The sequence below is a fragment of the Quercus robur genome, chromosome 2 (assembly GCF_932294415.1).
Source record: "Quercus robur chromosome 2, dhQueRobu3.1, whole genome shotgun sequence".
NCBI lineage: Eukaryota > Viridiplantae > Streptophyta > Magnoliopsida > Fagales > Fagaceae > Quercus > Quercus robur.
In genome coordinates this window covers 61,199,939-61,213,216 of record NC_065535.1, presented here as the reverse complement: position 1 = coordinate 61,213,216, position 13,278 = coordinate 61,199,939, and the positions used below count along the sequence as shown (strand labels likewise).

General features: G+C 34.3%; 2 protein-coding genes across 2 annotated transcripts; one reads left to right on the top strand and one right to left on the bottom strand.

The window, feature by feature from the left end:
- Positions 1 to 1,982: 1,982 nt before the first annotated feature.
- On the bottom strand, positions 1,983 to 5,902 carry LOC126714352 (asparagine--tRNA ligase, cytoplasmic 1-like). Its single transcript, XM_050414466.1, has 6 exons — positions 5,317 to 5,902; positions 3,689 to 4,279; positions 2,920 to 3,179; positions 2,715 to 2,844; positions 2,543 to 2,601; positions 1,983 to 2,353 (listed from the first exon to the last, which is right to left on the bottom strand). Exons 1-6 carry the CDS (start codon positions 5,818 to 5,820, stop codon positions 2,170 to 2,172), a joined length of 1,728 nt encoding a protein of 575 aa, XP_050270423.1. The 5' UTR covers positions 5,821 to 5,902; the 3' UTR covers positions 1,983 to 2,169.
- A 6,195-nt stretch (positions 5,903 to 12,097) lies between these two features.
- Positions 12,098 to 12,912, top strand: LOC126714351 (40S ribosomal protein S30). Its single transcript, XM_050414465.1, has 3 exons — positions 12,098 to 12,260; positions 12,374 to 12,511; positions 12,688 to 12,912. The coding sequence occupies exons 1-3, from the start codon at positions 12,257 to 12,259 to the stop codon at positions 12,732 to 12,734; spliced, it is 189 nt and encodes a 62-aa protein (XP_050270422.1). The 5' UTR covers positions 12,098 to 12,256; the 3' UTR covers positions 12,735 to 12,912.
- The last annotated feature ends 366 nt before the right edge of the window (positions 12,913 to 13,278 follow it).

Sequence of the window (13,278 nt, the reverse complement as noted above, 5' to 3'; positions counted from 1 at the left end):
AGAGCGTGGGTGTTCAAGAACTAGGTTAACTCTAAAAGAAAAAAAACGATTAAGCCTCACGTTTATAGATAGATTAGCACAAATATAACGATCTATTTTTTCCTTCAAACAAGTTCAGTTATTTGGTTCATAAGGTTTTCTTATGAGTATTTTTTGTTTGTTGATGTTCCGATCCCCTTCCCTCAATACTTTCTTTCATGTTATATACTGCCCTCTTAATATCATCTTCACCACACACGTGTAGGTTGGGTTCGGGAGATTTCTTTCTATCCCATCTAACACCTTCTGGAACCTCCAACCAGCAGCTGTAAGGTTGCTTCATCACTGTTCAGGCATCACCTCCACATTAATGCGACCAGAGAGTTGGTTGAGAGGCAATTAATGCGAAAGCAATTGTTATCATAGATATTTGTTTCCTTTTCTTTCTTACCCTTGGTCCCATATCCCACTTTTAGTGGTAATGTAGCTCCGAAGTGTGTTTATAACAAGGTGGAGTTTAGGTCGTCCTCGGACTCATATTGTCGAGAAGGATTTTGTCCTCGGACGAATACTGAACTCAATTTACGTGATATCTACTCTTCCTTTCGTTTGGTTACCCTTACAACCTAATTTGGGCCTCCTCGGATAGTTTTACGTCCTTAGATGGACCACAGACCCAATTTACACGACTTTAATAATTTACTGATTAGCTGACTCCACAATTTATAATTATCGTTATATGACTATGTTTTAAAATTGGATCAATCAATTTTTTTAAGTTCTTGATAAGACAAATTGTCATACATTGTCTCATGAATTAGGATGGAAAGACAATACGAATTATTAATATCTTCGATTAATTATCTTTTGGGAGAGTTTATTTCCATTGACTCAGCGGGTTTTTAAAAAAAAAATTGTGCAAAAGCACTACTAGACCTTAGAAAAAATTGTGCATAAGCTAATAATTATTATTGTCTTTCCATCCTAATTCATAAGACAATGTATGACAATTTGTCTTATCAAGAAGCTGTTAAACTGAATAAGCTGGGGGAAAAAACCTATGTCATTATGGTTGATTTGTTTATGCTTGGAAGGAAAAAAAAAAACAATAGCAAAGCTGAAGAAATTATTGCTTGTGCGCGCACCAGTGAAGAACTCAAATCCTTCGCAGGACTACACTTTCAAGTCTTGGGCATCTCCCCACTCAAAAGGCACTTCACAATTATCTTGCTTTTTCTCATGGCTACAGTCGTCTATAGCATTTGCCTATATGAAGATGAATTTACAACCTCACAAAAAAGTGTACCTTCCCACATTCAAGTGCATTTGTCTGATTTCTGGAATTATTGCTTGTGTGCTACTTGTTGCAATACTCATCTCTCTTCTTCTTGTTCAAAATTAATTTATGCACAATCCTCATTGTAGAAATATTGCATTTTTTGGTACCAAAAAATTTACAACTATTTACATCGAACAGCTAATGAAGTATACAATGCAGTAGAGGCTAGTTCCAACAAATTTCATCTATTTTATCACATACAAGATTGGTTCCATCAAATATTCCAATCAATTATTCTAACAGCTTTTCGTGTATTTTCTTTGACTCGTGGCTCAATGGAGCAAGATGTAGAAACTCAGATGGCAGATAATATATATAACAGTATAAGTGATCCGCTTTTCTTTACGAATCATGGTACCTTGTAGGAAGTTAAATGAGTACAGCTCATGCACCTGTTCTTTCCCCTTTGAAATGTGAATTTATTTTCACTTCATTGAAAGTAAGGTTAATTATAATAGCATTGGCATAAGTGGTTGTACCCACTAAGATTCCTAAGATCCCCACACAACTGGTTAGATAATAAGATTTGCAAACGCAATCTTTCAACACAGGAAAGCGCAAGGCTGCATGAATTAAATGCCACAATTATCTCATTTTGGCAAACTCTCTCATAGATGAGTAACATGGAAAACACCAAAATGATCTCACGGGTGAGAAATGAAAGTACAGGCTCTGACAAGAGATATAATAATTTCACTACTATAATTTAGTCACTTTGGTTTGCAATCAATCAGCCATAACGATAACCTCAGCTTCCTCCAAAAAAAAAAAAAAACCTCAGAATCACGAGGAAAATAGCTTACATTGAATTCTAAAAGCAAATTACTAAGATTAATAAGCAATGGTATAATTCAAAGGTCTGCTCTCCCAGGATATCTAGGGAAAGGAATAACGTCTCTGATATTGTCAATGCCAGTGGCAAAAAGAAGCATGCGTTCAAAACCAAGACCAAAACCACTATGTTTTACTGTTCCATAACGCCGCAGATCAAGGTACCACTCATATGGCTCAAGAGGCAGCCCCATCTCTTGTATTCTGCAAAAAAAAGAAAGCATCCCAACAAAATTGCTTCAACAATTCAAGGAAAAATGATTTCTATGGAGCAACATCTAATTGAGGAAAATAAATGTCAAATCTTTAGGAAAATAACTAGTGGAAAATTTTAGCATCATTTGGATATTCACACCCCAAAAAGTGACCAATCAAGCATAAACATTCCCATACCTCTGCTGAATAACCTCGTAACGCTCCTCCCTTTGGCTTCCTCCAATTAACTCACCCACCTGGAATTTAAGACATATATCAATTTGTCCACATGCAAAGATGCGGCAAAAATTAAAACCAGAATTAAGTGCATCGAAACCAAACAACAAACAGGTAGAATAAGACAATGTACCTTTGGTACAAGGACATCCATAGCAGCAACTGTCTTACAGTCATCATTCACCTTCATGTAGAATGCCTTGATATCTTTTGGGTAATTATAGACAATGACAGGCTTCTGAAATTTCACCTCTGTCAAGTATCTGCAAAATTAGAAAACCCAGGACATCAGCAACTGCTATTCAAGCACAAGGAACCCATAAAAGACAGTCACAGACCTTTCATGTTCAGATGCTAAATCAATCCCCCATTTAACACTTTTATTCTCAAACTTCTGGCCATTTTTCACAGCTTCCTCTAGAAGTTCAACAGCTTCCGTATATGAAATCCGCTCAAAAGGGGTGGAAGATACCATTCTTAGGCGCTCAATGCAAGTTTTATCATACTTGTCAGCCATAAACTCCATATCATCAAGGCAGTTATCAAGTAACCACTGACACAGAAATCTCACATATGCCTCTGCACAGTTCATATCATCCTACAAAAACAGACTCTTTAATTTTACATCTGTGCATTATATTTCACACTACATGTATATATGTGCACCACAAACAGATAAAACATTAACATTTCAACCTTTTTTTAACCCAACAATTTTACATTTCAACCAATATTTCCTTGTATTTCTTAACAGCCTATTGCATAGCAGCTTGCATTGCAATCCCAACACATAACAATTGCTGATGAAATAGTGCAGATGGATGAGCAAAGTGGTGTAAAATGAATTCATTGGAACAAAACCCTATTATCTTGAAATTGCATTGCTCCTTGGACAAAGCCATGTCAAGGTTGATGTATTTAACAACAATTAATTTATTAAATTATGATAACGGAGCTGCCCACACCAGGATTTTCCACACATACAAACACCTATGCGGCTATGCACGTACTCATTTGAAGCATTCAATAGAACTTCAAAAGTCTATAGATCAGCCTTCTCAAACACCATAAATATCAATGAGCATACAAGATATAGGTTTCACATACCTTAAGTTCTGCAAATGCTATTTCAGGCTCCACCATCCAGAACTCAGCTAAATGCCTGGAAGTGTGAGAGTTTTCAGCTCTAAAAGTTGGTCCAAACGTATAGACGCTACTAAGAGCACATGCATAAGATTCAACTTGTAATTGGCCAGAGACAGTCAAAAATGCTTGACGGGCAAAGAAATCATGGGTATAGTCAATCTTCCCATCCTTTTTGGGGAGACCAGGTTTAAGCTTTGATCTCTCCTCCAGCCTTGCCAGATTCTCTTTTGCTATTTTTAGTTCAGACACAGAAGCAGAAATTTCATTCTTTTCTGCTTTGGCAGATTTCAGTTGAGCAACAATATCTCCTTTCTCCTTGACAACAAGCTGAGCAGCGTCTATATCAGCTGCTGATGGAGGAGGATTGTTGATCAAGTCCTTCTCCAACCTATCAGCTTCACTAATCAGAGTTGTAACTTGAAACATTTCACCAGCACCCTCACAATCACTAGTGGTGATAATTGGAGTGTGAACGTAAAGGAAGCCATGCTTCTGAAAGAATGTATGTGTTGCATATGCAAGGGCATTGCGGATTCTAGCAATTGCAGCTATCTGTAAACACAAAGAATTATATTTAGATAACCACAAGAGGGTAAGAAAGATACACATGAGAACTTAATCAGCAAGAAATCATATTGCCACAACACGCATGTCATCCTTAAGTGGTAGTCAATAAGAAATCAATTTACATCAGAATTCCATTATCGTCAAAATCCAAGATCTAGTTCTCTTAACTTGGATCTGGTAGTAAACACAAAAATGAGCATTAAACAGCCATTCTACTGGTTGTACTACAACATCCTGACTGCCTCTTGATGTACCTGTTCAACTAATTCATCCCTCCCGCCATTTAGTGGATAAGAAGTGAGTAGAAGAGATAAGCAAGCCATTTAAGTCCCATAAAAGCTCCTTATAAAAAAAAATTTATAGGACCTTATAAATAAATTTCACTTGTGTATTAAATAAAAATGCAGCCTTCGAAATTATAAAATTTATATATATATATATATATATATATAAAATAAAATAAAAAATCAGTCTCTCTTCTATAAGCAATGAACACTGTAAATTTAACATCAAATCACCAGCAGCATTATGTCTGCCAAAATTGCAGAAAGGCCTTATGCGTTTTTAGAATAAGATTAAATCCAACTCACGACATTCAGAACTCTAGCTGGCCTTAAATTTCAGAATATAAAAATTAAAAAAAAAAAGAGAATTCCCAAATGTTGATCTAAAAAATTCATAATTCGGACCCAAATGTAACTTTATTTAACGATGCATTATAATCATCCTTGATTTTTTTTTTTTTCCTTTCTTTCTTGAATGTGCCTTATTTCTATTCAAAATTAGGGACAACAATTTCTTCAAGGTCCTTTCTGTCTTGCTGTAAATAACTTTAGGCAATCATCACATATCACATGCATACACAATTGGAACATATTGCTTTTTTTATATACATAAAAAGTTTCCAACTTTTTTACACTGTTCCAATTCTAACTGCAAAATTTCACTACCAATCCAAAACCCAATAACATGCTCACTATTCAAAACTCAGACGTAATGAGCAAATAACGAAAAGGATTTACCGTGTTGGTTCTGGAGCGAAGGTGAACGTGTTCCCTGAGACGCTCGAGGGTGAGCTTGGTCTTAGGCAATGGGTACTTGGCCGGATCAACTTGACCCACATGGATCACCTTCTCGACCCGAAGCTCAACTTTCTGCCTGGTCCCAGCCGGAGGAAGTTTCAGAACGCCGTCGACGGCGACGCATGTGCCGGTCGGCACGAGCGGGCTAAGATCCGCTACGGCAGCGTCCACGATGACCTGTAGATTCCCGGGACACGACCCGTCGTTCAGCTCCAAGAACGCGAAGGCGTCCTTGTCCGCCTTACGACCCGTCTTGACCCATCCTCCGACCCGGACCCGCTGCCCCGCGAGCCCGGCGCCACCGTCGGGTCTGGAAATAATGGAACGGATCGGGACTCGGTCAGAGAACTCGGCCTTCAGAGATTCTACGGGGGACGATGATGCGACGTCGCTTAGCGTTGCGGCGGCGAGTTGGGTCGGCAGTGCTGTCGAGTCCTCTGCCATCGTTTGGGTTTTTGGAAATCTGTGGCGTTTGGCGGAGAACCAAAAGTGTGGTTTTAGTTTATAGTTTTGCTGATAAAACCCTAACCCCGAATTTTTTTATATAGCACATGGAGAAGTAATCAGCTGCTACAAGTTCTATCGTAGTTACTCATTGTTCAAACTTTTTTTCGCCACCTGGAATAGAAAACTGATTGTTTATATTTATAATGAGCGGTGAAAAATAAAAATAATATCATAGTAGAATTTGGTTTTTTTTTTTTTTTTTTAATAATCGTATATAGTATCACACTCTCAAAAAAATTATTATGGAGTAAATGTGCATAGTAAAGTTGTTTTGTCAAATCATTTGGCACTATTTTAGTTTAGCTTAAAATGTTAATAATGTAATAATAACAAAATTTGACCCATATATTTTATTATAATTTGTTAATATTTTAAAATCCCATAATTGAAACTTTTAAAACTATTTCTTTTTTAATTTATAATAATCAATATAAAACCGAATCTTTGCTATTTTGTTAACTAACTTATTATAATTTTGACACGTACAGTTTGGAAAACATACATTTTTCTTAGTCTTTATTTTAATATATATATTTATAGTTAAATTTATATTTTATAAAAATTACCTATAAAAACCTTCATATTTAAACACTCCGTTAATATATAGACATGAATAAATAATTTTATATACAAATGCAATTATAATCAATGTCTATTTCTTCTAAAAAATAATAGTGTGTATTAATAATAATCATAATTATCAAATTATATATTAAAAAAAAAGAAAAAAGAGAATTTTTAATTTTGTCGTGACTATTGTATAAATACAATGAGAACAAATTTTACCATATGAGTTTTTTTTTTTTTTTTTTTTTTTTTAATTTTAAGTGAGAACAACTATATGAGTTAAGTATAACCAACTAAACTTAATTAGATGAATTGGTGAGTAGGTAAAGAAATATTTATGATAACACTTTCTCACTCGTCTAACATTTTTAATCAATATAAAAAGCAATTGTTAGTCCACCTTACAAAAGTTTGATTTTAAAAAAATAATAATAATAATTCTAGAGAAAAATATTGACTTTAAATAACTATTACTGATTGTGTGTTTGGATTGCGCTTACGTCTGGGTGTTTGGGTGTTTGGACTTTTTTTTTTTTCTGCATGCATTTCAGGAGATACTATGCACTGTTAAGTGGATCTCGTACATTGTTCACGGGACCTACAAGTACTTTATTCACAAAAAAAAAAAAAAACATTAAAAATGGGTCTTACGGTATTATTCACACATTTAAAAATTATTTTGTTACAGTGTTTTCAGTAAAATAAACGGTATTCAAATTCCAAACAGACCCTAAATTTTAAATAAATATAAATTTAGAGTATTGGTTTTAAAAATAATATCCTAAAAAGAAAATTTGTTTTTTTAATTAGAACGGAAAAAAAATACTACTGATTAATTAACAACGGGATAATTTTCATAAAAATAAAATAAAATAAAAATCCAAGGAATCTGTAGGCCCGTTACGAGATTCCAGTTCCAAGATTCTAGGCGTGAGTTGTGTACCCGAATCTGATTTGTCCAAAAATAGAGCACTTGTGTGACAACACTGACAAATGACAATTGACGTCATTGCGTCTAGTAAAGGAAACTTTCTTTTGTAATAAAGTCAACAGGACTACATCCACGTGTCTCTTAAATTTTTATTTTTTATTAATTTGACATGTCTCTTCATTACTATTTCGGTGTTTACTTTTTGTATGGTATCTTTAAATTTCAGCATAATCTCTTTTTTTGAAAGCAATTTCAGCATAATCTTAAATCCTGGGAATTAAGAGCTAAAACAAATTAAAGAGAACAAAAAAAAAAAAAAAAAAAACATTCTCCTCGGGTATTTAACAATATCTATTTTATACAACCAAAATGTTATTTATTTTATATATAACCACTTTTACAATACATTACATATCATGTATAACATTCTTTATTTTGCTAAGAGTCATATTAAATTTTTTTTTCTTTTTCTTTTTTTTTTTTGTCCCTTTCTTTCCCCAATTATCCATGGTCAAAGCATCAAATCAAGCTTCACTTATGGCATAAATTGCAGCAATGTCATTGATATGAGACGAGATCCAAACACAATATCGCAACTTCAAATTTGACCATGAAAACCAAGTTGGTGACCATCCACAATGTCACTTCTCATGACAAAGAAGAAAGAGTAATATTATTATTTCAAAGTGTGTGGAATAAAAAAAGTGTATTTAATATAGGGAACAATGCTCATACACCCCCTAAAGTTTCAATTACTGGCCAAAAGACTCTCTTAACTTTTTTATTGGTCAATTTACTCCTTAAACTATTCACAATTGCCAAATCAATACTTCAGTTAGTCACATGTTAAAATACTAATGAAATAAGCACATGTCACTCACATGACTTTCAAATACAAACATAAAAAATAAAAATAAAAAACCCAAACGTCCAAAACCCAACGAAAAGAGAAGACGAGCACTAGGTCCGACAGAGAGAGAGAGAGAATCCACTCCGTTCAGAGCCATTTTAGAGCTTCTCTCTACCGTCTCGCCGCCTTTGTCCTGGCAGTGCCTTGGTGGTTTCGCCACACTGGTAAATCTGGAAAGCACCACACAACCGCAACGCCATTACTATGACCAAAACCCATCAAGAACTAGTGAAGAAGAACAAAAAAAAAAAAAAAAAAAGCAAAAGAACTAGAAAAAATGAGCAAAACCCAAATCAGAAAAACCAGAAAAAAGAGTAGAAATATGAGCAACCCAAATTGAAACCAACAGATTGAGAACAACCAGCAAAAACCCAACCCGAAATGCAAAAAGAGGCCGAAACCCACGCTCGAAACACAAACCCGAAATGTAAACAAAGCCCGAAACCTAGCCTGAAATCCACGCCGAAACACAAACACAAACGCAGAAACCCATACCGAAACACAAACACAACCCGAAATCCACTCTGCAACACAAACATAAACGCCAAAACCCACATCGAAATAGAAACAAAAACGCTGAAATGGGTCAGCAATGGAGGCTTGGGGCTTAGGTTGGCGACGAATTGAGGAAGAAAGATGGTTGGAACTTGGCAGGGGAGAGACATACCCAGATTGAGCAGTGCGGCAGAACCACCAAGGCGCCGCCGGGACAAGGGCGGCGAGGCGACGGAGAGAAGCTCGGCAATGGCTCTGAACGGCGATTCTCTCTCTCTTTGCCGAACCTGGTTCTCTTCTCCTCTTTCCATTGGGTTTTGAACATTTGGGTTTTTTTATGTTTGTATTTGAAAGTCACATGAGTGACATGTGCTTATTTCGTTAGTGTTTTAACGTGTGACTAATTGAAGTTTTTTTTTTTTTTTTTTTTGATAACTACTAATTGAAGCATTGATTTGGCAGTTGTGAATAGTTTAAGGAGTAAATTGGCCAATAAAAAAGTTGAGGGGGTCTTTTGGCCAGTAATTGAAAGTTTAGGGGGTGTATAAGCATTTTTCCTTTTAATATATATACATTGCTATGATGGTGATGTATATTTAAAATAATTTTGTAAGTGCAAATTTGAAAAATGCAAAACTGAATGTGGGAGTATTATTTGCGGTATTTTTTTGCTACATTGTTATCTAAATTTTTTATAAAAAATGAAAATGCATTTTATATTACTGGATGCTAATGTTTTAAAAAGAAAAAACACCATATAAGTGGTTCTATCCATAGTTAATAATCAATTAATCATTTCATTTCATAGTAGATAGTTTTATAATGCAGATAATCTTTCTACCGTAAAAGTGTAATGTCCTTGTATTATCTACACCATTATAAAACATCAAAATCATATATATATTGAAATAGAAGCCCGATCAATAATCTAAACTATTTAAAAAAAAAAAAATCTAAATTTGATTATAATTGTATTCTAATTTGTGACAAGTGTATGTTTAATTGTCCTATAATGTAATGCCAATTGACTTGAGATTTAAAATGCATTGCAATTTCTTGTCAAATGTACTTTCAATTGTACTATAATTTTGTGTCAATTATATCTATATACAAATTCATGCATCTAAACTTAGAAAAATACAAAGACTTTATTCAAATTGATTGTACTTCTATGTATTGTTTTTTTTGGGGGGGGGGGGGGGAAGGTATACAAACTACAAAGATTAAGCTAGTTTTTTGTTTTTTTTTTTTTTTATATATAATTATTTTAAATGTTCTATCCCTACAATGAATAAGCCCTACATTTGTTTAAGTTTAAATAGAGAAAATCATACTCATAAATTGAGACAGACAAAAATTAGCTCCAAACTAATTTAGAAGATTCTAAATTTAGGTTGCATTTTTAATTGTGTTTTTGAAGTTTTGATATTATTTCTCCCCACAATTACCCTACACTTGTTTAAGTTCCAAACAAAAAAGAGAAAATCATATTCTTAAATTGAAAATGACAAAGATTAGCTCCAAACTAGTTTAGAGAATTCTCCTCCAACCCATTATATGGTAATTTATAAGAGGATCAAATTTGGCCATAAATATGTTTGGAGCTATTTTGCTTGAACTTACTATGTGGTAACTGAATGAATTCATATATAGTTTTAGTCACGTGACTTTTTGAATAAGCTATTGACTTGTTTAAATAATACACGTGGATAGTTTTATAATTTGTTACATAATAGATTGAAAGATATAGTTCTGAACAAGTTTGAAGCCAAACTATCTATATGTATAATTCAAATAAACCACATGATTTAATAAAAAAGTTATATGAATAAAATTACACATAAATGATTTTTTCAATAATAAAAAAGTTATATGAATAAAATTACACATAAATGATTTTTTCAATCGTCACATGATGAGATAGAGAAACTTTTTCCAATTGAGAATGCCAGCGTCTAGAATAGCCTTCTTTGAGCTATCATTAAAGACTCGCGTGGAATGTTTTGATTCCTTTCTCCAAGTGTTACTGGTCGGATAAAGAGTAAGACATCTAGCCCATGCTTCAGCCTTCAAGCTGAAGACACACTCAAAGTCAAAGGACTCCTTCAACTTGCATACTCGGATGCCAATTTCTTATACCACTTTATTCTCAAACTTCCAATCATCTTTTACAGTGCAGGATATATAGCAGTAGCACTACAAGATGAAGATAGTCCAAGAACTCAAGGAAATTATATTTACATTAACATTCAACTAATAGTCTTTAATATCATATAATGATGTAGATAGTCCCGGAACATTCGGGTAATCGGGTTGTGGGCTCAATTGATTTAAAGGGTACCGTAAACTTGAAGGTTCCAAGTTTCATTAACCCACTAATGATCCATGAGATTTTCAATGCATTTCACGGACATGGAGCGAAATAGTTTGGCTAAAGATTGGACACTACTTCCTTATATTAAATAAAAATGATATACATAAATTATTCGCATTTTGCATATATTTTTCTTTCTTTACAATAAGTATGGTAGGTGAATTTGAACCTAGATTCACCCAATTGAGAGAATTGGACAATGTTTAAGGCATATTACATAACGTACGGTATACCCACAAAAAGGCCCAACTTTTGTGTGCATAGTGCATGGTGTTAAACCAATTTACTACTAAGTACCCAATTTATTAACTCTTCCCCCCCCCCCCCCCTCTCCTCTTCCCCGTAGTATAAAAACTTTTGAAAAAAAGAAAAGAAAAAGAGAATTGGACAATGTAGTTGAGCTAGCTACGGTCTACGTGTTCTTGGGTTTACTCTCTTCTTTCTTTCTTTCTTTTTTTTTTTTTTTTTTTTTTTTTTTTTTTTTTAAGGTTACAATTGACTAGACTAAGATTACACTAAGAGCATGTTTGGCATCAACTTCAGCTTTTAGTTTTTATGTACAGTTTTTTAAAACCTCACCTTTTTTTTTTTTTTTCCCTTTTTTTGTATTTTTTCAAGATACAAGTATACTTTAACACACTTTCACTAAAAGGTTTTCAACAAAAAATGTGAAACAAGGGGAAAAAGTTTTTTAAAAAAATGAAAAAAAATATGAGGTTTTAAAAAACTGTATATTAAAGCTAAAAGCTAATACTAAAAATTGATGCCAAACACAGACCCAAAAACATGGGCCAGAGATACCATCCTTTCTTGCAATAGACTATTGATTGGACCAAGATTACCCTAAGATCCAAAAACATGGGCTAGAGACACCACTTCTGATGGGCCCAATTGGCTCCTCTTTTTAATCTCAAACAAAACCCATCGAAAACCCTTAGGAGCCTCCAAACTCGGCCCACACCGACTCAACCTCCCACTATATATAAAATTTATATATTGCCCGTAAAACCCTAACCCTAGATTTCTCATTTTCAGACTCTCTCGCTTGAGGCACACACAGAGAGAGAAGAGACGCACAACTCTCAACCAATACACCATGGGTAATCTCATCATTTCTCCTCAAAAAGCTTCTCTTCCTCAGATCTCTCTCATATTCTACATGGGTTCTTTTCCAATATCTGATTTATGTGTTTTGGGGGTTTTGTTTTTTCAGGTAAGGTACACGGATCTCTGGCTCGTGCTGGTAAGGTGAGAGGCCAAACTCCCAAAGTTGCAAAGCAAGACAAGAAGAAGAAGCCCCGTGGTCGCGCCCACAAGCGCATGCAATACAATCGCCGATTCGTCACAGCCGGTATATATCTATATATCTCTCTATCAATCTCTCTTTTTTGTGTGTTTTGTTTGCTTTTAGCATCTGGGTTTTGTGACAACATGGTTTTAGTACAAGGTTTTGAAATGGGTTTTGATGAATTTGTGATTTTGATTGGTGCCACTGTTTTTTTTTTTTTGGTTTGTTTTTGTTTGTAGTGGTCGGATTTGGCAAGAAGAGGGGACCCAACTCGTCCGAGAAGTGAAGCGGTTGAGTGTTTTAGGTTAAAGAATTTGTTGGGTTTTATTATTTTTTGTTTTTAATGTTATATTGAAGACTGTGATGATGATGATGTTAGTTGCTGGAATTTTGTACTGAATTCAAATCATGTTGGATTATGCTTACTTGGTTAATTAATCTGAAAATGATGTGATTTTGATCGAGGGTGTCGATTTTTGTTTTTGTTTTTTTATGTTTGATTGTTGGTTTGCTCAAGAATTGGACAAAAAATGAATTTAGTTATTTGGTGGGTTTTTTTAGTTCTTTCCACCTCCTTATTATGTGATGCATATGAAGAGAGCTCATTTATAATGCAATTATGCTTGAAATTCTGAAATGGGGAAAACAGGAATCTTTCAGTATTGGTGTTGAATAAGATGGAAGCTTGGTCTTGTAGGTTAAAATTGTTCTTTCAATCAACATGGATTTCTTTTCAACAGATTACCAAAGTACTTAAAAACTTAAGTTGATTGTGATACCTTATGTTTTGTGAAAGTGAGGGTTAGATATGATATCATTCATAAGCAAGT

Coding starts and splice junctions, on each gene's coding strand:
- LOC126714351 (XM_050414465.1), top strand. Junction 12,512..12,687: donor TCGCCGATTCGTCACAGCCG/GTATATATCTAT, acceptor TTTTGTTTGTAG/TGGTCGGATTTGGCAAGAAG.
- LOC126714352 (XM_050414466.1), bottom strand. CDS start 5,820: ATGGCAGAGGACTCGACAGCACTGCCGACCCAACTCGCCGCCGCAACG. Junction 2,602..2,714: donor TGGATGTCCTTGTACCAAAG/GTACATTGTCTT, acceptor CTTAAATTCCAG/GTGGGTGAGTTAATTGGAGG. Junction 2,354..2,542: donor TACGAGGTTATTCAGCAGAG/GTATGGGAATGT, acceptor TTTTTTTTGCAG/AATACAAGAGATGGGGCTGC.